Below are 20,320 nucleotides of genomic sequence, written 5' to 3'. Positions count from 1 at the left end.
AGTGGCCGCTGTCTTCCCAGGCCCAGCCTCCCTGCGTCTCCTCTTTCCTTATTTGTCTGGAGAGCCAGGAGTGGGTGGACAGAAGGTTCCAGCGGTCTGGATGACTCACTTCCTCCTCAGAGTCAAGAGCATATGCTGGGTAAGCATGAGGCTCACATGGGGGGGCGCAGGATGCCCCTGGAAGTGAAACAGCAAGTGAGGCTGCCTCTGCTCAGCACAATGAAAGGAGATCTGACAAATATTTATTAAGCAGTATATGTAAGTTCTTTGGGAAAGAAAAGAGCAAGCATGAGGGAAAGAGACATTTTATCCATTTATTATATACAATATTAAGGCACAAGTTTAAGCAGCAAAGAATAGGAAAATCTTTGGCTGACCAACAGTATCAATATTTGCTGTGGGGGACGCGCCGTGTTCTTGGACACCCCCCCCCAACTCTGTACACAGACCCATCGGCTGTGCAGCTCTGTACACCCCCCTCAACACAGACCAGCAAGACGAAGATGCCAAAATGTTACACCAGAGTCTACTGGAGAGCACGCAGCACACTGTCACCAAGCACAGCGACACACACGTGGCAGGCGGGAAGAGCGGTGGCACCAGAGCCGTCTGAGTTTCGGCTGAGGTTAGTGCACGTGCCTGCCCTTGGTTCACAAAATTTCACACAGATTCTGTAAGTGCCCCCTTGAGGAGGGGGCTCCGCTATCCCTCCACAAAAGGGAAAACACCTTCCTTCAAAGAAAACCACTGTGGATAAATTTGCTTACGTTCTGTTTTGTAATAAATACTTACAGGGGTCTATACGTGAACAGAATCCTAGGCAAAATCACATGTCAACACACTACTGGGCATCAAAACTTTGGGAGCTGATACAAGAAAATGCTGTCTATGTACTTCATTATATTGAGAGCAGACTTTTAATTCTGTGAAGAAGCAAAGTTTCATGACAAAGAAACACCTCAGTCATAGCATAACGTGACGATAACATGCACTTAAGTATAACGGTTTTACAGAAGGCCTACTGGAGAGCTACACCCATGAATGTGCACTGACGCCTGTGTGTATGCAGAGATGGGAACACATACAAGGCACAGCAAGAAAACCGATTTCTAAAAATGAATGCACTAGAAGTTACGCGTACTAACGACCACTATCCTCCTTTGAAGTGGTCACTTTGAGAGGTTCTAGAAGTCCAAAGACTCATTCCAAGGAACATCTTAGGAATTTTTTTTTAAAAAGCTAAAATGGTGTGACTTACCTTAATCTCCCATCTTTATTTCTCCAACTGAGTGAATGACTTGGGATTATTTCCAAATTTAAATCCATCCTCAAAGGATGAAGATTTCTCATCTCTAAGGATAATCAGAGGAAGGTGCCAGGCCCCAGAGGCCATTCTCACAGAGGCGTTCGCAAAATGTTTCTACTCGGGGAACAGTGCGATCATCAGTATAGTCTCCCCAAGGGTCACCTTTTAAGGAGGGTGGGGTGAGATGAAACACTGGATCTTCTGGATATTAAAAAAAAGAAATTCAATGCACAACCTTATAGTCATATCTCATATGTGTGCACTGACATATACACACGTCTTTATATACCATTAAATTACTAAACGAGAAAGGGTACACTACTTAAAAGGAAGAGAAAAAAATTGCTCACTAGTTCCAGAAGAAATCCATTTCCTGAAATGTTGACCATCACATGCTCCCAGCTGATCAGCTTCTGGTAACTTCTTAACTACTCTGCCCACCTCCCATGGAGCCACGCATCAGAGGCCAACCCATTAAACAATCCTCACATTAAATGAAGACATTTTAAACACATCGATTAATTAGCAAGAGAAATGAAAAGAAAATCAACATATATAAAGCATATGGCATGGCGGCCTCAGGGTTGGGGATGTGAAGAAGTCACCTGTGGGCTGGATACCCTCTGGTTATTTAAAGCCTTCACCATCTGAGAACACTCGTGGGTTCCCGGCGACCATGGCCCCGGTCCTTCTGTGCTTAGCAGGAGCGCAAGGTCATTTGGAGCACACAGAAACACACGCGTGCTCCAGTGCAGACATGGAGTGGATCTTTGGTTTTGGAAAACATACGTCTTTGCTCAGCACAGCTCTCTGCAGTCTACACATGAGCTCCCTGCCTTGAAACCTTTTAACCCCACAAACTATTCTTCCCCGCCTCCTGGGACCCAGTCTCACCCAGCGTCTGTGTTCACCTCAGTCTCTGGGACTCAGAAGGCTGCTGGGTAGGGAGAACTCACTCCATCAGCTCTCAGCAGGAGGGCGCTTCAGCCCCTGAATCCTGAGGATACAGGGGGCTGAGGGGAACCCGGAGAGAGCAAATCGGAGTGCTGACTGGCTTCTCGGTGGGAGGTGTTCCCACAGCCTCTTCCCTGAGCACCAGAACCCCTGCATCTCTGTTCCAAGTTCAGAACCCATTTGGGGCAACTGTCGCGAGATCCAACCTGAGCCCTGTGCAGCCAAATTCACACAGCCCCAAAGAACAAGCCCTGCAGGGCTGAAGAGAGAAGGGCCCGCCATCCTCTGCCCTCTGCCAGGGAGGGACGCAGCAGGCTCTGCTGCACGCCTGCATGGAACAGGCAACCAACCTCTGGGAAGCAGAGGAAAAGCTGAGAGAAGAAAAGGCTAAGAAAAGGTTCTGCACATGCTCTGATACTTATGCAAAATGTGTTTCCTGGCAGCTTAGCTTGATGGCCCTGTAGACAGGAACGGCTCTTACAGAGAGAACCATCTACTTAGCTGCAATTTAGGGTAGAGACTGGAATCCAGCAACATCTCCTATGTCATGTAATACCCTGGGCAGCATGCAGAAACAGCCGATGACAGTCCAGGGGGAAGCAGTTACTCTGGTATGTTTTTTCACACACAGCCAAAGCCTTAACCCTTTACCCTGAGACAGGACCCACAAGTTCCACAAGCAGACACCACTGGGAAGTTCCGAAGAGGTCCAGGCTCCTGGACAACGTGGAGGTGCTCTCCAGATGTATTTTGTAGCCCTGCTTATAAGAGAATGCAAAGATGTCCATCTGTGCCTGGTGTTTATGGGCAATTCTAGGAGTTCTGGGCTTTAGTCCCATTTCTTAGCTCCTGAGAGCTGTGGCAGCTGTGCGCGTGTATGTGCGTGTGCGCATGTGTGCACACACGTGTATGTGTACACGGGCCCAGATCACAGACGTGGCAGATGGTTATCATCGCCACGTCAGAGCAGCCCAGCCTGTGCCTAAGGCGCAGCTCCTCTCCCGAACCCTTGGTTCAGATCCCAGCTTCTCCTGGCTGCCAGGCTCCGGGAAGGCACTTAACCTCCCCGCGCCCAGCTTCCTCCTCTGTGAAATAATGATAAGAAACTGGTCCCTGCTCCCCAGGTCATTTGAGGACTCATTAAAAGGTACTTGCCACAGTGCTTACACACTGTCAGCACTAACAAACAGAGCTACGATTATCTTTCTGAAAATCAAACGAGATAACATAGCATGAACTGCCCAGAGAGCAGGCAGGCAGAGCCGGTGCTCAGTATCTGCCATCCTTTCTCCTGTATGCAAGCAGGGCTTCAAGAAAGCTCTTAGGATAAGTGCTGGGGGACCCTGGCTTAGCAGGAAATCTCCCATAAAAGAAGACTTTCTAAAGCTTTAGATCCCTTTTCTTATGGGAGAGTCCTAGCAGGTTAGAAGAAAAAGTGATTGACAAAGACCACTGCACCACTGAAAATGGGGATGTCTGTGTTTGCATTCAATTAACACGCCTGACAACTCAGGGGGACCAAGGAGAGCAAGTGGCCTGGTGCCTGAGTGCGCCAGCGAGGGGTGCTGGAGCAGAAAGACGAGGCCTGGGGGGCTGGGCTGCGGCTCTTGCTCTTACCCACTTCTCGGGGAGACAGCCCAAGTTTGGGGTGGCCCAGACGTGGACGGTGGGGGCTGGCAGAAGTGACTTGCCATCCTATCTCTAGAAACTTTCTTTCCTGGCCCATCCCTAACATTAATCAGGGGCCAAAATGTCCTTAAGAGAGTTAGCTGCCATCAGCTGAACCTCATCACCTGTGAAAAGCACTGGGGGCAGAGATGTGGAGAGCCCTCGGCCCCATCCCCACCCTCACCCATATACACTTCTTCCTCTGTGATGCGATGCGGCCTCCCTGCTCTCTTTGCACATCCCAGGGCATGAGGTGAGCCACTTTGGTTTCCCAGGCTGCACAATACTCTGTGAGGTTTAATGTGGGACCAAAGGAGGTCACGCGCATGAAGCAGGAAGCCCAGCGCCCACCGCAGGCAGAGCTCAGGAAGAGTCGGTTTCTACTTACTCTGCCCACTGGATGGCTCACAGGGCTGTCCGGCCAAAGCCATTGGTTGCCTCCCGTGCCCTCTCCAGCCTACACCTGTCATCCTTCTACCACCTCAGCTTGGGAAGGCTATAACTTCACCCAGGTTACACCCCAAAGATCAACCCTAAGATAAGCCACCCAAGCAAAATGTCCTAAGAATGTTGCCTTCAGAGCGGCATTTAGGTGGAACTTAAAAAAGTCTCAGACCCAGGGCTTTTTCCCCCTCTTCCTTTAAGCAAGCATGAGGAAAGGGACCTGGGGAAACATGGATCCAGCCCACCCGGAGGGAGGAAAATATCAGGGTCCTGCAAGAGCACCTGACGGCCTGATTAGCTTCTCCTCTTTTCTGATCCAGACCTCCCAGATCTGTAAAGAAAGCCGAAGTCTGAGGAGTCAGATGGGAAACATCACACACAGGCATAAGAGCCCCACTACCTCACTCACTCCTGGCTCTGTGACGTGGTATTTCCGTCTTACTTTGGACAATTTCCCCAAACTGAAACCTCAAAAAACCTGACCACGCTGTCATACATACTGGCTTGTTAGATTATAACACAAGTTCATGGTGGAGAAAAACTGGTGTGTTAATACACACGTGCTGACAGTCACAGAAATCCGTGTGCTCATCAACAGTGACCAGAGGAGTGCAAGGGGGTGGGGAGAGTGGTGAATATGTGCAGGAGCCACAAATACTAGAAAGTGGTGCACGTGCTGGTGGATTCTGGATGCCACCATGTCAAGCGTCATGTGTTTCCTGGAGTGAAGTCCTGAAAGTCTTATCCCAACAGAGCAATGGGGTAGAAATACCAAACTCTGCGCAAGAGAGAAAAGAGCCAGGGCCGTGATCTTAACGCAAGATGTCACAGTGACCACGGATCTTCTGCCTCATCCATCAAAGCTGACCTAGTTCATAGTCAGAACGAGATTAACACTGCGGCCCAGCCACTCACAGGTGGAGGAGGCACCCAGGAAGCCAGCGTGTGGCTCTGTCCCACGGGTTACTAGTAAACACAGCAGGAACAGTGACAGCTCAAATACTGCTCTAACAAATCCAAGGCCTAAGGAATCTGCCATGTCTTATTAAAAAGGAAAAAAACATGAAGAAAAAGAAGAATAAAATTAAAGAGAATGAAGCAGAGACTAGATGAACTCAGAGAAGTCGGGGAAGATGAGCACCAAGGTCATAATGCTCCCTTTCTGCTTAGAAAACACTGCTGAATCCAGAAAAGCTAAGAAGCCCCAAAATCTCCTAAAAACCCAAACCAAGCTGGTAATTAGGTGAAGATGGCCTTTTAAATTCCTCATCATCCCTAGACCCGTCTTCTCACTGCCACACTCACACATTCACAGGAGTCCCCATGGATGGCACAGGTCATATTACATTATGCCAAGACAGGCTTGCTGAGACTTCTAGGAGGTTCTTCTTAAACAAAACAAGCTAAGAGGCAAGGAGAATGGGGTATTCCAAGGAAGATCCATGTTTAGGTTTATCTGTTTATAACCAGAGAATGGGTACACACAGACCCTCCCCAAGAGATACATTTTCTGTACAATAACAAATTCCACTTCCTACTTCTTTGTTTCCAAACCTACATGCATCTTCTCTCTTCCACCATATGCAATAAAAATCCAGAACATTCTCCTCATCTTTAGTCATGTAGGTCTCCTGTTTTTTTTTTTTTTCTTTTGAACATTTATAAGAAGTGTTCTTACTAATCTGAAATCTTTATCAGTTCAAAATCATTCCTGATTTCCCATCTACAACCTTCTTGATCTTTCCTCTCCCTCTCTGCCACGTTCCTTGTTTGTCCATGTTCTGTTACGGAATTCGGCAGGGATGCTGGTGTTAGATGAGAACTTCCATCATCTCTCCATCAGGAAATTCGGGCTTGTGGAGCAAGCTGCTGACGCGGCCTTTGTGGTCAGGTGACTTCCCGTGGCCAGGAGAGTTCTCTGCCAAACAGAAGGGACACATCAGCAGCCCCTTCTTCAGGAGGGGCGCGGGTCTTACCAGTTCTCTCTAAAGTGGAACCATTTCAAATACCACCACTCCCCACCAGTGTCTGTAGAGAAGGCCAAATAATCCTGCCCATAGTGGAAAAAGATAAAAGACCGGCCCTGGGATTCAGATACAAATAACAGAACCAGGATGGTGATGGGAGAGGATTAAGTGAGTGAAGACAGCATCGGGACTTCGTCCCTGGAGCCCCTCACGCCCGCTCTCCCTCTACTCTACTCTAAACTGTCAAGTGCACACCGTGAGCCGGCACATTTCACACATTCCTTGCCTTCCCTGGAAAGCGTGTCCCGAGAATTAAATCTCCAAAAAATGACAACGCTGTATTTACTTGTCTATTCTGGAGAATGAAAATAAGAAACCCCCTTGGAGGAAACAGTCAATTTGTGGCCGCAGTAGCCCCCACCTCCTCAAGAGAACTCCTGGAGAGGGCTATCCCCATGATGAAGATGAGTCCAAAGCCAAGTCTGTTCTTTCCCCGGACGCTTCTGAACTCATCGCAAGGCTCACCCCTCCCAAGCTATCTTCTCTTAAATATTTTAAAGCGACTCATTAGTATTAGCCTGAGCGCTGTGCGAGCAGTTCACCTGCTCTGCAATTAAATCCACCTGCTCCTTCAATCGGGAGGTACTCCAGACCCCAAATCCTGACGGGTAAACACCTTGAAGGCAAGGTCTGTGCACCCGATGCTCTGATGTGCCTGGAGCCTGGAACGAGCTCCCGAACATACTGGAGGGAACTAATCCCCTAACATCCCTTGGAGGGGCTATTTTCACCCCTTCTGGGACAGGGTTGGTTTCCAAGCATACAGTAAAAGGGTACACTCAACTTGTGTACTCATTTAAATGGTAACAAATTAGGAGTGTCTACACACATTTTATTCCCATCAGAATAAAGAGTACACACAGCCTAAGTGCATTCAGATAGCCATAATCACAAACTGCCCCCGCCCCTACCTTAGGGGCCGGCCTGGTGGCGCAGCGGTTAAGTTCGCACATTCTGCTTCGGCGGCCCCGGGGTTCGCCAGTTGGGATCCCGGGTGCAGACATGGCACCGCTTGGCACACCATGCTGTGGTAGGCATCCCACATATAAAGTGGAGGAAGATGAGCATGGATGTTAGCTCAGGGCCAGTCTTCCTCAGCAAAAAGAGGAGGATTGGCAGCAGTTAGGTTAGGGCTAATCTTCCTCAAAAAAAACCCCCATAAAGTGAGAGCCAACTGTGCCCCTGTTCCCTCACCAGCTTAACAGAAGCTTCCCTCTCTCAGGCCAGACAGCCCTACAGGTTTCTATGTGTGAAAGGAGGAAGAAGCCCATACCCGGTTTCTCTGCAGTCCCTTTGGCCACCGGGTGTCTCAGGACTGGGCTGTTGGAAGGGGTTGCGCTCAGCCGGCCGCGGTTGGGCAGGGAGGCCATGCTGGGCCAGAAGAGTTCAGCGCTCTTGTCCGTCTGGGTGCTGCTGTCCTTGCTGCCTGTCTTGGCGTGGGCACTGCTGGCTGATGTGGCAGAGGCCGTGGGGCACAGCGCTGTGGCAGATGGGGTGGGCAGCAAGGGGGTGGAGGCGTGTTCATGGGGCTCCTTCCCCAGCAGCAACCCTGAGGGTGGAAGGACAGCTTTTTCAATGCCATTCTTTAAAAAAACAAAAAATCCTGGTCTTGGAGATCATTTCCTTCTTGACTGAGAAGTGTTTCATTCACTCATTCATTCATTCACCAAGCACTTGTTTATGTGTTTGATAAACGACAAGCACTGAGGGAATTTAAAAAAAATGAAAGACCTAGTCCCCTCCTTAAAAATTTATAGGTTTTTTTTGGAGGGGAAGAGGAGTTGTCAAGTAAACTGCTTCTAATATAATAATTAGTGGGATACACTTATTCTCAGGGTAGTATGGAGGAACAGAGAAGTGCCAAACAGCCAGTGTAGGGGTGGGGGCGTTCCTGCAAGGCTTTCTAGACACAATGTTTGCTTTACCTCATGTGGCCCAGGAGGGCTGGCCTTGAGCAGTGGTTGTGGGCCTAAGAAAAACTGAAGGCTGGATCATATGGTATTTCTATTTTTAATTTTTTGAAGAATCCTCATATGACCCAGCTATTCCGATTCTAGATATTTATCCAAAGAACACAAAAATACTAATTCTAAAAGATATACACACCCCTGTGTTCACTGCAGCAACATTCACAATAGCCAAGACTTGGAAGCAACCTACGTGCCCATCAAGGGATGAATATATAGAGATGTGGTATATACAGAATGGAATACTAAAAAAAGATGAAATCGTGCCATTTGAGACAACATGGATGGACCTTGAGCGTATCACGCTACGTGAAGTAAGTCAGATGGAGAAAGACAATTACCATATGACTTCACTCATATGTGGAAGATCAACAAACAAATACACAGATACGGAGATCAGATTGGTGGTGACCAGAGGGGAAGGGGTTGGGGAGAAGGGGGAAGGGATAAGGGGGCACATGAGTATGATGATGGATAGAAACTAGACTTTTGGTGGTGAACATGATATGGTGTATACAGACGTCAAAATATAATGATGTACACCTGAAATTTATATAATGTGATGAACCAATAAGACCTCAATAAAAAAAAAAAGGAAAAACTGAAGGCTTCCCTGGTCCTAGACAAGGTCCCACTGGCCTGCTGTTCTTCTGAATAGCCCACAATTGCACTCTACTCTTGGTAATAGATGGCTTCCCACAGGCCTAGGTTCAAAAACAAACATGCTTCTCGGTCTGGGTAACACTGAGTGGTGCACCTTATTACCCAAAGAGATCCCTGCAGTGGAGAATCACGGTCCCCAAGAAGCAGGAAGACAGGTGGGCTCCTGAGAAGGCCGCTTAGCCTTCTTCATGTTCCCCACCCCAAGAGTAGAGAGGCTGCGGGGGAAGAGGGTGTGCTGGCTAGGGAAAAGGGACACATTATGCGCAGCGCCGTCTCTCTTCTCAAAGCTGGACAGGAGAGCAACTTTTTTACTTTTAAGTAGCAAAACACGGCACACATTCAGAAAAGTGCCAGCACTCCAGAACACTAGCCTATAGAAAATGCGGTAAGCACAATCAAGTATTTGTTCCCTTATCTTAACTAGCCAGCAATTCATAACGTCTCCTTGCCAGGGCTGTTTCAAGGTGCCCATTCATAACGCAACGCAGAGGAATTCAGTTTGTCCACAGCAGCGTTTCTCATAATGTAATGAGCATTTCATTCACTTGGATATATTGTTAAAATGAAGATTTGATTCCATGGGTGGGGCCTGAGACTCTGCTTCTCCATCAAGCTCCCAGGTAATGCCAGCGCTGCTGGTCCATGGACCACACTTTGAGTAGCAAGAGTCTTTGTTTAGGTACTTCACACACATCTACATTTCACAATACTCCTATGAGACAAGTCCTGTTGCTATCCTCTGTCTTACAGAAAAGGAAATGGAAGTTCAGAGAAATTAACATCTCACAGCTAAGAAAGAGCAGAAGTGAGATCCAAACCCAGCTGTGCCTGAGTTTAAATCCAACGGGTGTTCTCTCCACCTCATCACCTTGCCTGTCAAAACTCCACAGTCCGACAAGGATGCTCTTGTGGAACTAAGTTACTAGTCAGTCATCTTACCCGGGAGCCCCTGAGCCACCAGGAAGGAATATGCTGTCACCTCTACTTCCTTCTAGAGCCTGTCTGGCAAGAGATTGTGGAAACATTTTGAGAACGGTGCAGTGGCCCACGAATGTGTGCCTCTGCCTGGCATCTCGAAGAGCCCCTCTCTGTTTCTGTGACACATAGACATCAATTACAGTAACAAGGAGGAATGCCAGTGCAGAGAACACAGCAACCCTTCCTGCAGGCCGGTCCTCAGGCTTCCAGGCCTGGTGTAGCTGTGCCAGATGCTGGGAGATACAGGCACAGACATCAGAGGAATGCCTGCCTGGCTGGATGTCACAAACTGGCCTCTTCCAGGGAGGTTTCCGTCGGAGCTGAGCACATTTCAGACAGTTTCACCAGGCCTGTCTGAGCATCACCTCCTAGGCTCTTTAACTGGGCTGAGGAGCTAAGTGTCCTTGGGAGGGTCTTTGATGATCCCAGCTGCTGTCCACACACATCCTCTTTGAAGTATATGTCCTTGGAGGGCAGGCGCTGCTGAAGCGACCTGTGGAGGGACTTCAAACAGAGCTTCTGGCTGAGCACTTTGATCACCCAGCTCTGTCGGGTTCATACCGGAAGCTCTTATCCCCTTTGGCACGGAGCAGCTAGGCTCCTCTGAGGTCCTGTGCTAAGGAAAACTGGCTCTCAGCTCCACAGAGAAACAAAACACACTCTGACCCAGGGAAATGCATCAAAGAAGGGCCAGGCCCTTGGAGTTGCCAGAGTGCAGGGGAAGAGAGTGGAGGACGTGTGTGTGGGAATGCTGCCTGCGTGCCGGGTGGCCCTGCCTGCTTCCTCTCCAGACTCAGCTAGAACCCTCAACTGGCCCCACCCTCACCCCAGGAAACCCTTTTGTGGCTAAGACCACATCCACGGAATTCTCAAAATTCTGCCTGTGCAACAACAATATGACAAAAACCACCAACAGCAATCCCTTAGGCTCAAGAGCACTTCTTCCAAAGTGCTTTCTCCCCATTATCTCATTTTCCCCTTGCACAGCCCCATGGGGTACAGCAGGGCAGACAGGACCCTTTTCTAGACATGGAGGCAGAGGTGGAGCCATCTTACAACTCGTCTGGGGCAGAGCCAAGTTCAGAGGCTTACGTCTCTGGGCTTTTCCCATTAGAACATTTTATGTTGGAGGGTCTCCTCAACTTTCAACAGTAACGATAATTATGAGTCAATCCAGGGCTAAGGGCTACTCCGGTGGCACAGCCTTTGCTTCCACACAGCTCATTTAATTTCCACAACCCAAGGATGATTGAGCTTCCTCCCCATTTTACAGGTGAGTAAACTGAGGCCTGGAAAAAGCCAATGACATTTCTGTGTCCCATGAGGGGCAGAGCCAGCAAACCACAAAAGTAGGAGGAATCTCTCTCCACCAGATGAGCCAGCCGCTCAATGTGTGGGCAGCTCTTGCTTTTCAGATCCTTGCCTGAAGGAGGCGAGGCGTGGGACTCACCTATGCTCCCCTTCCAGGTCTTCTCTTCCTTCTTCTCTTCAGCTAACTGGCTACTGGTCAGAGAGGTCTGGCGAGAGTGGGTCCCAGTGGCTGCGGCAATGGATGGGACGGAGCGGGCAGGCCGCAGGCTCGAGGAGTCCGTCTTCGCGGCATCTTTACGGGATCGCTGCTGAAGGACCTTAATCATGGCATCCTTCTCTATGATTTTGGCATGGAGATTTTTAATACTGTATAACAAAATCAAATCAAATAGTCATAATCAAAACGCATTTGCCTAAAAGAACTTGAAACATTTCTCTCAGGCTGCCCAGGGACTTTAATTATCATTCAAGGATGGAGAGTTAACTGCAGTAGAAATCTTCAAACATTTATAACCTGCAAATTGTATAAGATGGACCTTTTGTAGTAGATCAAAAGGGTGCACCTTCTCTGGCCCCTCACGGGACTCTGGGACTTCCTGGCAAGCCGAGGACGTACAGTTCTAGTGACTATGGCAGCCCAGCAAGGACCTCCTGGCCCACAGTGTGCTCAGGGACCACCTTCAAGAGTCTAGGATGCCTGACGGTGGGGGTGGGAAGAGTAGAAGAGAAGCACAGAAACTCTGAAACCTCACACAGAGGGAGCTTTCCACTAAAGTCGATTTCCCTATTTTCTGAGGAAAAAAAATTAAAAGATGGACAAGTTTTCTGGGAGAAGATGATTATTTCTTCCCTGATGGCCAAAAATGAGAATCAGAAAAACACTTGAGTTCTTTTCACAGCTTAGATAGGAACTCACTGGGCCCATCAATGACTCAGCTACTCAGCCCTATTTTCACAACCGAAAAATGAGAGGCTTCGGTTCCCAGGGCCCACGGGGCCTCAGGAATTGGTGGGGGCAGGCTGGTTTTATTATGTCACAAAGCCTGCTGGAAGTCTTGCTTAGCCCATGGGAAGAATGCATTAGCTAAATAAGTTCTTTATTTCTGGCTGGAATATATAAATCCTGGCTCAAAAGCTCTGAGCCTTTAAAATATGACATTTCCCCTTTCCAGCTGGTAACATCTAGAAGGTTGCAGAGACAGACACTCAGAAAATACACGGGCATCTAAATTCTTCTGTCATTAGCCTCCATCTTAAAACCTGCATTGGACAGGAAATTATCCCCCAGAAACCTCAGGCTCCAGTCCCATCGTTAAGCAGAGCCACTTGCTTAGGTTTGAACTTTCCCTTCTCACCAGGGCAGGGTGTGGGGGAGGGGAATTTTTGGAGAAGTCGAGCTTGCAGCTGTTCAGAACAGGAAGGGGTTGGAGTGTGAACGCCAACATCGGGCTGGTGGACCCCACTGGGGTCTTGAGGTGAGTGGCCAGAGTGGAGCCGCGCACACGCCTGTCCCTTACGTGTACTCCATGTCCTGACACCTCCTGGTGGCCTGCACCACCTCCTCCTCCTCCTGCCAGATGTGGGCCTCCAGCGAGCTCTCGCCGTAGCTGCCATTCCTCGAGTGGTTGATGATCGTGGTATCCCTAGCAACACAGGACACACTCAGAGAATGATGCAAATGCTCAAGGGGAGGCACCCGAGGACACCGCACTAAAAATATCTCTCCACAAACTCCTTCACACACTTTCCCTCTCCGAAATCCTGGTCAAGTCTCTCCCTAAACTTGATGGAATTAAGACAGTATCTAAAGAAAACAAAATAAAATCCCCAAATCAAAATTCTCTGCCCTTTCTACTAATGACACTGTATATTAAACCACACGGCATGCTGTGAATATGGATACTACTCCTACTGACATAGGGACACCGTTATTACTATATTTGTTAGTGTTTCTATGCTTGTACCTTTTCATACTTACTTATCCTTTCTCACTTTCTCAATCAGAATTAAAGTTTATTTCTATCTGTCATCCACATAGCAGCTACTTCAGTATTTTACAATAAAATGGAGACTCAGTAAATACTTGAAACTGAGACTGGTCCCTCCCAGACAGCGAGGTTCAAGCTGAAATTTATATCATGTTTGCCTTTAGCTCACTTCTTGTTTTGCAGGCCCCTGTCTAGGATTCAGGTCCATTCAGTGTGACAACCATGCTGGGTAGCAGGGAGAAAAGATGAAGATGCCACACACCCTGTCCTTGGGAAGTCCAGTCCAGTGGGCAGAGTGAGGGGAGGGACAGAGGTAGGTAGATTAAAAAGCAGCGTAGCTGGAAGCAGGTGTCTGAGAGGTCAAATATAACTATTCCTGCTACTGGTTTTGGAAATGTAATTACTCCTAGTTAAGGACAATTGGTAAAAATAAGATAACTGAGCAATCTAAGTGATCTAAGTATATCTTAGACTGCAAGGTGCAATGTCTTTCATAAGTGAATAGAAAATTAATAAGAAATGCTCTAGCCACCTATTTCACATCTCTGACTTCATATTACAATGCTACAATCCTATTTTACAGCTCTTTCCTAGAACACTCAAAATCAGCAAAAAGGAGCCCCTTCTTTCATCTCTTTTAGTGACAGCTATCAATGAATGTTTACTTCATGCCAGGGACAGGGGAAAGCACATTACACGGGGCATTTCATTTAGTTCTCACAGCAACTTGTGAAGTAGGTATTATTATCCTCATTTTACAGATAAACAAATGGGTTCGGTGACTTTTCAAGAACACCGAGTTACGGATGGTGTAAATGGATTCAAATCCAGATATTTATGATTCCCAAGTCCATGTCCTCAACCCATCACTCAACCCTCCTGAAGTTTCCTGTGTCTTTACGAAGGAGACCTCAGCAAAGATGCATGAAGATAGAATAAACCAACAGAGAGGGCACACGTGAGAATGTGGCTACATGTAAATTGTGGCTGAAAATAAATCATAAAGCCAAATAATGTAGAAAACGAGCAAAATGCTTTAGACATACCGACAAAATTATAAATCCACCCTATGGTACACAAAAATCATCAATACTTGAATTAGTGGCTACAGAAACATTTTCAACCAATTTACTTCTGGAGGATTTACATAGAGCTGGAGATAAATTTAAAAATTCATGTTTATACTGCCAGGGAAGGACAGCAGGCACAATTAGATGAGAACAACTAAGAAGGCAAACACACAAAACTTCAAAAAGTATCACATTGCTTTGAAATTTGTAAAAAGTTTCAAAACCATAAAAAACAGGCTCAACCTCTCAAAATTCTGATCAATGGTGTCCAAATGCACCAAGATGACAAAATCAGTTGGTAGACAGAAATCATTTTCTTTGTTGAAAAATCGTTGCTTATTAATGGGAATAAGCATCACGACTGGAGTCACAAAACTGATGGCCAGAAGTAGTCATTTTTACCAATTCATATGCAGCCTTTTAGTATCTATACAACAAGAACCTAGAATTTCAGGCCAGCCCCGGTGGCCTAGTGGTTAAGTTCGGCACGCTCTGCTCCGGCAGCCCAGGTTTGGTTCCCGGCTGTGGACCTACACTGCTCTGTTAGTGGCCATGCTGTGCTGGCAACCCACATACTAAAAAATAGAGGAAGATTGCACAGATGTTAGCTCAGGCTGAATCTTCCTCAGCAAAAAAAAAAGAAAAAAAAAAGAAGAAGAAGTAGCAGCCAGAATTTTGAGCTTTCTCAAAAATTCTTCATTTTCCTTCTTCTCTCTTTCTATCAACAGAAAAGCAATGCTGAAATCACAGAGGTTTTCCTTGAAAAGAACATTAGGATTGGGGCTAAAACCTGACCTCCTCTGAAGGAGTGGTCTGTAAAAGGAGGGTAGTTTCCCACCGAATTATCAGATGCTCAATAAATAAATGTGGAAGCAAAGAAGGTGGGAAGAGTGGGACGTTGCAAAAGGCCTTGACCCATTCGTCCGTCCAGGACTCCAAATAGGGCAGAGGAGGAGCAGAGGGCTGGTAGATCCCAAAGGATTCTATTCTCTGACGGCATGAAGGAAGACAAACAACAAGGCGGAGCCTAGCAGAGGGTGAGTGGCTGATGCTGTCTGGGCTCTGCCTGGTTCTACTCATTCCCTCACTGTCCCCTTATGCTTCACACCTCTTTATTCCCCCACTTCTGATTTTACATTCCAGTCCCATTCCTCCTCTCAGGGCCCAGGATCCCAAACATGCATCTGATCCAATAAATCAATAGGAGCTGTGACAACAATGACAGATACAAGCCCTTGTGTCATTCTTCCAAGGTAGTGTATTTATACTGCTATGGGGCTTTTGTGTCCTCAGTCAGTGGAATAAGGTCTGGTTTCCTACTCATAAGTAGCCAAGAATTATAATTTCCACTTCACATATGAGGTCAGGGATGCTCAGAAAAGTTTGTGCAGAATCACACTTATAGTCAGAGACAGAGGGAAAAGCCTTGAAGGTAGGTGTCCTGCCTCCTTAGGCAATGTTCTCTCCAATAAAAACCACACGAAGAAAGACCATTTCCAGGGCAATCACCGAGAGCTATGCATTAGACCAAATCTCACCAAGAAAGCCAAATCCCCCTGTAACTTTATGCTGGTCTGTTCTCTTCCTCAGGATAGAAAGGAGACTTAGATATTACCTTAGAAAACAAAAAGCTGAAAATAAAAACATTTCGATTATGTAAAAATCAAGAAATGCTTCCAAGGGCTTCACTGTTGTCACCCACGCAGTCCAACAACTAAAGTGGAGGCTGCAATTTCCTCCAACTCTCACGCCGTGACCTTGGAGCTCCAGCACACAATACACGTCTCAAATGGCTATTCCTATTCCCATGGTCTCACTCAGATGGGATATTGTGGGTTGTTTTCTCTCACAGCATAGATATACATCAACAACATGTGAGCACTAGAAAATGACCCCCAATTTCATTTTCCACCGGAGTCTGCAGGTCTCCCCAGGTCTAAGTGTGCTGTGGCACCTGGCAGAGGCATCTATGCCCGCATAGGTGACACTGCTCAATCTCCATGTTCCAGGGGTAACATCTGGGATGCCTCTCTACTTGAGTAATGAACATGAGAGCTCATAAACAGCTCATAAAGTATCCCCCCTCCGCCCCAATGGGCCTTCTCTTCCTCATTAAAGACACAACACATCCCAAAGAAGTATGGGACAGACCAGATGACTGAGTTGCATCCTTGGTTTCCACTGGTTCAGGTCCTACCATCCCTAATGGTACAAGAGCCCTTATTAAGTCCAGTTTTATGGACAGGCCTTTGAAATTTGAGGATCTTCTCCAAATAAAATTTTGGTAAATTCCAAACAACTCTGCATTAAACGCCGAATATAACTTGTGGGCAAAAAGCAAACAAGGGTTGCGGGAGCACAGTGAGAGCCTTGATGGGTGGAATGCACAACCTCTCAGGTCCCTACAGCAAGGATGCATGCCGCGAGATCCAGCAATTGGGGAAAACTCCTGCTCACTCAGACAAGAGCACAGTTTGACAGAATTATTTTTGTGAAGAGTTGAGCATTTTGAGCTAAGTTTAAAGGAAGAATAAGGCTATGTGCCTATAAAAAGGAAATACAGCAACAGAGGTAATAATCGACAGCAACAGAAAATTTCAAACCAAGTGAAACCAGGCTTTAAGTCAGACAAATCTCAACGTGACATGTGGTCCTGTCACTTACTACCAGTGTGATGGAATAAACCACTGTACCTCTTGAAGCCTCATTTCTTCACCTGCAAAATGAGGATAATAGTTTGTACTCTCAGGGCTGTTATGAAGATTAAATATTCTTGTCTGGCCCATGATACACAGCCACTGTTAAAAAGAGTCATAAAATATACTTTCACAACATCATTCTTAAAGACCACATAGCATTCCACTGTGTGGGCATACTTTAAATTATTGAATGAGTCCCTCGTGTTGGATTCGAGGCTGTCTTAAGTGTACTGATATCTTCAACAACAATGGGATGAATATCCTTGGACATAAATCTTCAGGCACTTCTATAATAATTTTCTTAAGATAATGTCTAGAACTGGAATTTTGGAACCAAAGGGGAGGTACCTATTGCCAAATTATCCTTCAGAAATGTATAACATCTTGCTCTCTAACTAGCACTACAGCCATTTTAAAATTATTTTTAACTGATCTCACTCCCCGGGTAGGACTCTGGACCTCTCCAGACTCCCTCTGTTTCTTTTTGGCTGGGCTTTTCCGGCTACCAGTTACGCTGATCTCACCTCTCGGCTGCGGCAGTGGCTGCGGCGTTCATGGCAAAGTGTCGGATGGTGCTTTCCTCCAGGTACTTCTGCTCCCACTTGGTCATGTCGGCCTCCAGGGCCAGGATCCGCTCCTCCTTCTCCCTCACAAGTTCCATGAGGGCTGGGGCATTGTATTCCGGCATGCTGGCAGGTGGGCCATTTCCATGTTTCTGGAGAAAACAGGAGAAATGACATGTTGATACTGAAACGGGGCTATAAAGGAGACCACATAAACCTTGTCTGCATGGTTACCCAGCTGGAGCACACCTGGTTCACCCAGGTTGTCATCACGCTCTTGCTCCCTCTCCAGTATGGATGACCCAAACTCGGTGGAGGCTACCTCACCTCCCCGATTCCTCTATCTCATTTAATTCTCATGGAACTCTGTAAAACAAAGTCTCAGCTTTACAGATGAGAAAACCAAGCTTCTGAGAGGCTAAATGAACTGTTCAATGTCTCTCAGCTAATCAGCAGTGGGGTCAGGATTCAAAGTCAGGTCTGTCTGGCCATACAGCTCTGCATGACCATGAACGGAAGTGGCTCGTCCAACGTCCAGCAGTTACTTTACACCAAAAGCAAGAATGCGAACTAAGGATTGTTCTCCTGGTCTAGGACACTTTCTCCTGAGTTCAAGGAAGTGATGCCAGTTGTTTGCTTCCCTTGAGGCTGGGAGATAAAGTGTAAAGGCCAAGGAAGTGGGAGAGAGAGGCCCTAAGGCACAGGCTACAACGTGTCATCTGCGAAACTAATACCTGCCCTACCTAGAGGCCTGGGAATCATGGAAGATAAGGCCTACAGGAGCAGTTAATAACACTTAAAGGGCTAGACAATGACTAGCTAAAAGCAAAAAGCACTAGATCTAGGATCTAAGGGTAGCTTGTCAGTGACCAACATTTAAGTAAGAATAGGGTAGAAGTGACGTACCTTCCTCATTGACCTGTACAGGAAGGACTTGGCCTCAGGCAGGAGGACAAATGACCCAGTCCATCAGGATGAGAAGCTCCCTCTTGTTAGAAACTTTCCAAGAAAAAGATCCCACAGCCTCACTAAGCTGCCATCTATGCTTGTCAGTTTCTATCTAAATCACTTATGTTGCCGTCTCAGCTGGCTGATTTCTGCAGAATCCTCTCAACCCCACGTGAAACCACAGGGCCCCTAATTCAGGTCTTTAGGAGTTATTTAAATAAATGCAAAAATTTCAACATTCAAGCATACAGAGAGAGTACGGTCTAATGAGTAAATATACTGGCCAGAATAATGGACTGGGGGTCAGGCAGGCCAGCTTCTGCTGCCCATTCAGCCAGTCAACAAATATTTACTGAACATGTACAAAGTGCTGGGGATGCCACAGTGAACAAGACAGATAAAAATCTCTGCCCTCAATGTGTGTACCCGGGAGGAATGTCCTAATTAGCTAATGACCTTGGTCTGGTCTTTCAACTGCCCGGTGCCTCATTTTCCTCTTCCAAGAACTTTCCCCCTTCCCTCTTCTACCTCACAGCACTGTGGAAGTGAGATGTGAAAATGACTTTGAGCTCTTTGCAAGAAAGATAAAATTTTGAGTTCTTAAAAATGTTAATTTCCCTCCCTCTCATCTTTATTTCCTCTTTCACTTCCCCCCAGCTTCTAATGATGCTTAAGTACTACTTCCTCTCCCAAGGTGGCGGGAGATTACTTATAATAACAGAACCTGTTCCCTGGGACCTGCTCTTTCTGCTAATCCTACTGTCCTGACCTACCTTTTCCCCTCCCCATCTCTCAATCAGCCACACCCTGTCATCTTTTTTCAGCGGGACTGGGAAAGTTGGAGTAAGGAAGGAATTTGGGAGAGGGTACCGAGGATGTCCTATGCCTTCCAATAGCTCTGAAGGTAACAACGATAATGCGAACAGCAATGGTAGTTATTCTTTCTTAATCAGTTGCTAAGTGCCAGGCACTGTGTAAGCACCTTGTGCAGATTTTATTTGTAGTTACAAGTATAATGTACATGTAATTCCTTTGCCCCATTTTAGAGACAAAGAAGTCGAGGCTTGGAAAGCCTACTTACCTAAGGCTACTTTTCTAGTAGGGGGAGGAGGCAGGATTCAACCCTGGTCAGTCCAACCCCAGAGCCCACACTCTGAATCAATTCAAGATTCCACGTCACTCAGCTCACCTCCAGTCTACCCACCCTTCTGGAAGGTTCCAGGGAACTGTGCAGGAATAAGTGGAGCTCTCTAGGGAGCTCTTTCTTGTTAGGGGACTAGGTGGAGAAGTTCAGCTGTGTCCTGGCATTGGTCTAAGGGCAGAGCCCTAGTGTGGAGTGTTGATTCAACAAGTGCTCTAGGCTACTCTCTCCATGGTCCCTTCAGAATAATTCCCTAGGGGATGTGGCAAGGCAGTGTGGTCTTACTGCTTCGCTGAAGAGGCAGATGACTAAGGGCTTTGTTACAGTGTGACCTCAGTGTGCTTTCTAAAGGGGTCAGACAGATGCCTTGGTCACACAGGAGGGAGGAGCAGGGTGAGCATGGGCTTGCCAAATCAGGCAGGCATATGCATGAGCCGCTCAAGCGTGAATGAGGAGGAAGCCGATCAGAGAAGCCCCTTGATACCTTTCCTGGAAAGGCTGAGTTTCTCCAGTGACGCCATGCTCTGGAGTGGACTACAGTCGACGCTAACCATCCCTGCTGAGGGCCAGCAGGGCTGTGCTCGCCACACTAG

General features: G+C 47.1%; 1 protein-coding gene across 27 annotated transcripts in view; it reads right to left on the bottom strand.

Moving 5' to 3' along the window:
* Positions 1-300: 300 nt before the first annotated feature.
* Positions 301-20,320, bottom strand: part of AMOTL1 (angiomotin like 1) — a 155,577-nt gene continuing 135,557 nt past the window's right edge. For all 27 annotated transcript variants that reach the window (XM_023644674.2, XM_023644676.2, XM_023644679.2 and 24 more), the window contains 5 exons: positions 17,600-17,790; positions 12,836-12,961; positions 11,458-11,684; positions 7,673-7,948; positions 301-6,290 (listed from right to left, as the gene is read on the bottom strand). In XM_023644674.2, the coding sequence (XP_023500442.1) occupies positions 6,184-6,290; positions 7,673-7,948; positions 11,458-11,684; positions 12,836-12,961; positions 17,600-17,790 (927 nt within the window). In that variant the 3' untranslated portion in view covers positions 301-6,183. The remainder of the gene's footprint in view (positions 6,291-7,672; positions 7,949-11,457; positions 11,685-12,835; positions 12,962-17,599; positions 17,791-20,320) is intronic.

Source organism: Equus caballus, chromosome 7 (assembly GCF_041296265.1).
Source record: "Equus caballus isolate H_3958 breed thoroughbred chromosome 7, TB-T2T, whole genome shotgun sequence".
Lineage (NCBI taxonomy): Eukaryota > Metazoa > Chordata > Mammalia > Perissodactyla > Equidae > Equus > Equus caballus.
Note: the sequence above shows the minus strand (reverse complement) of the source record. Positions and strands in the feature narration are given on the sequence as shown.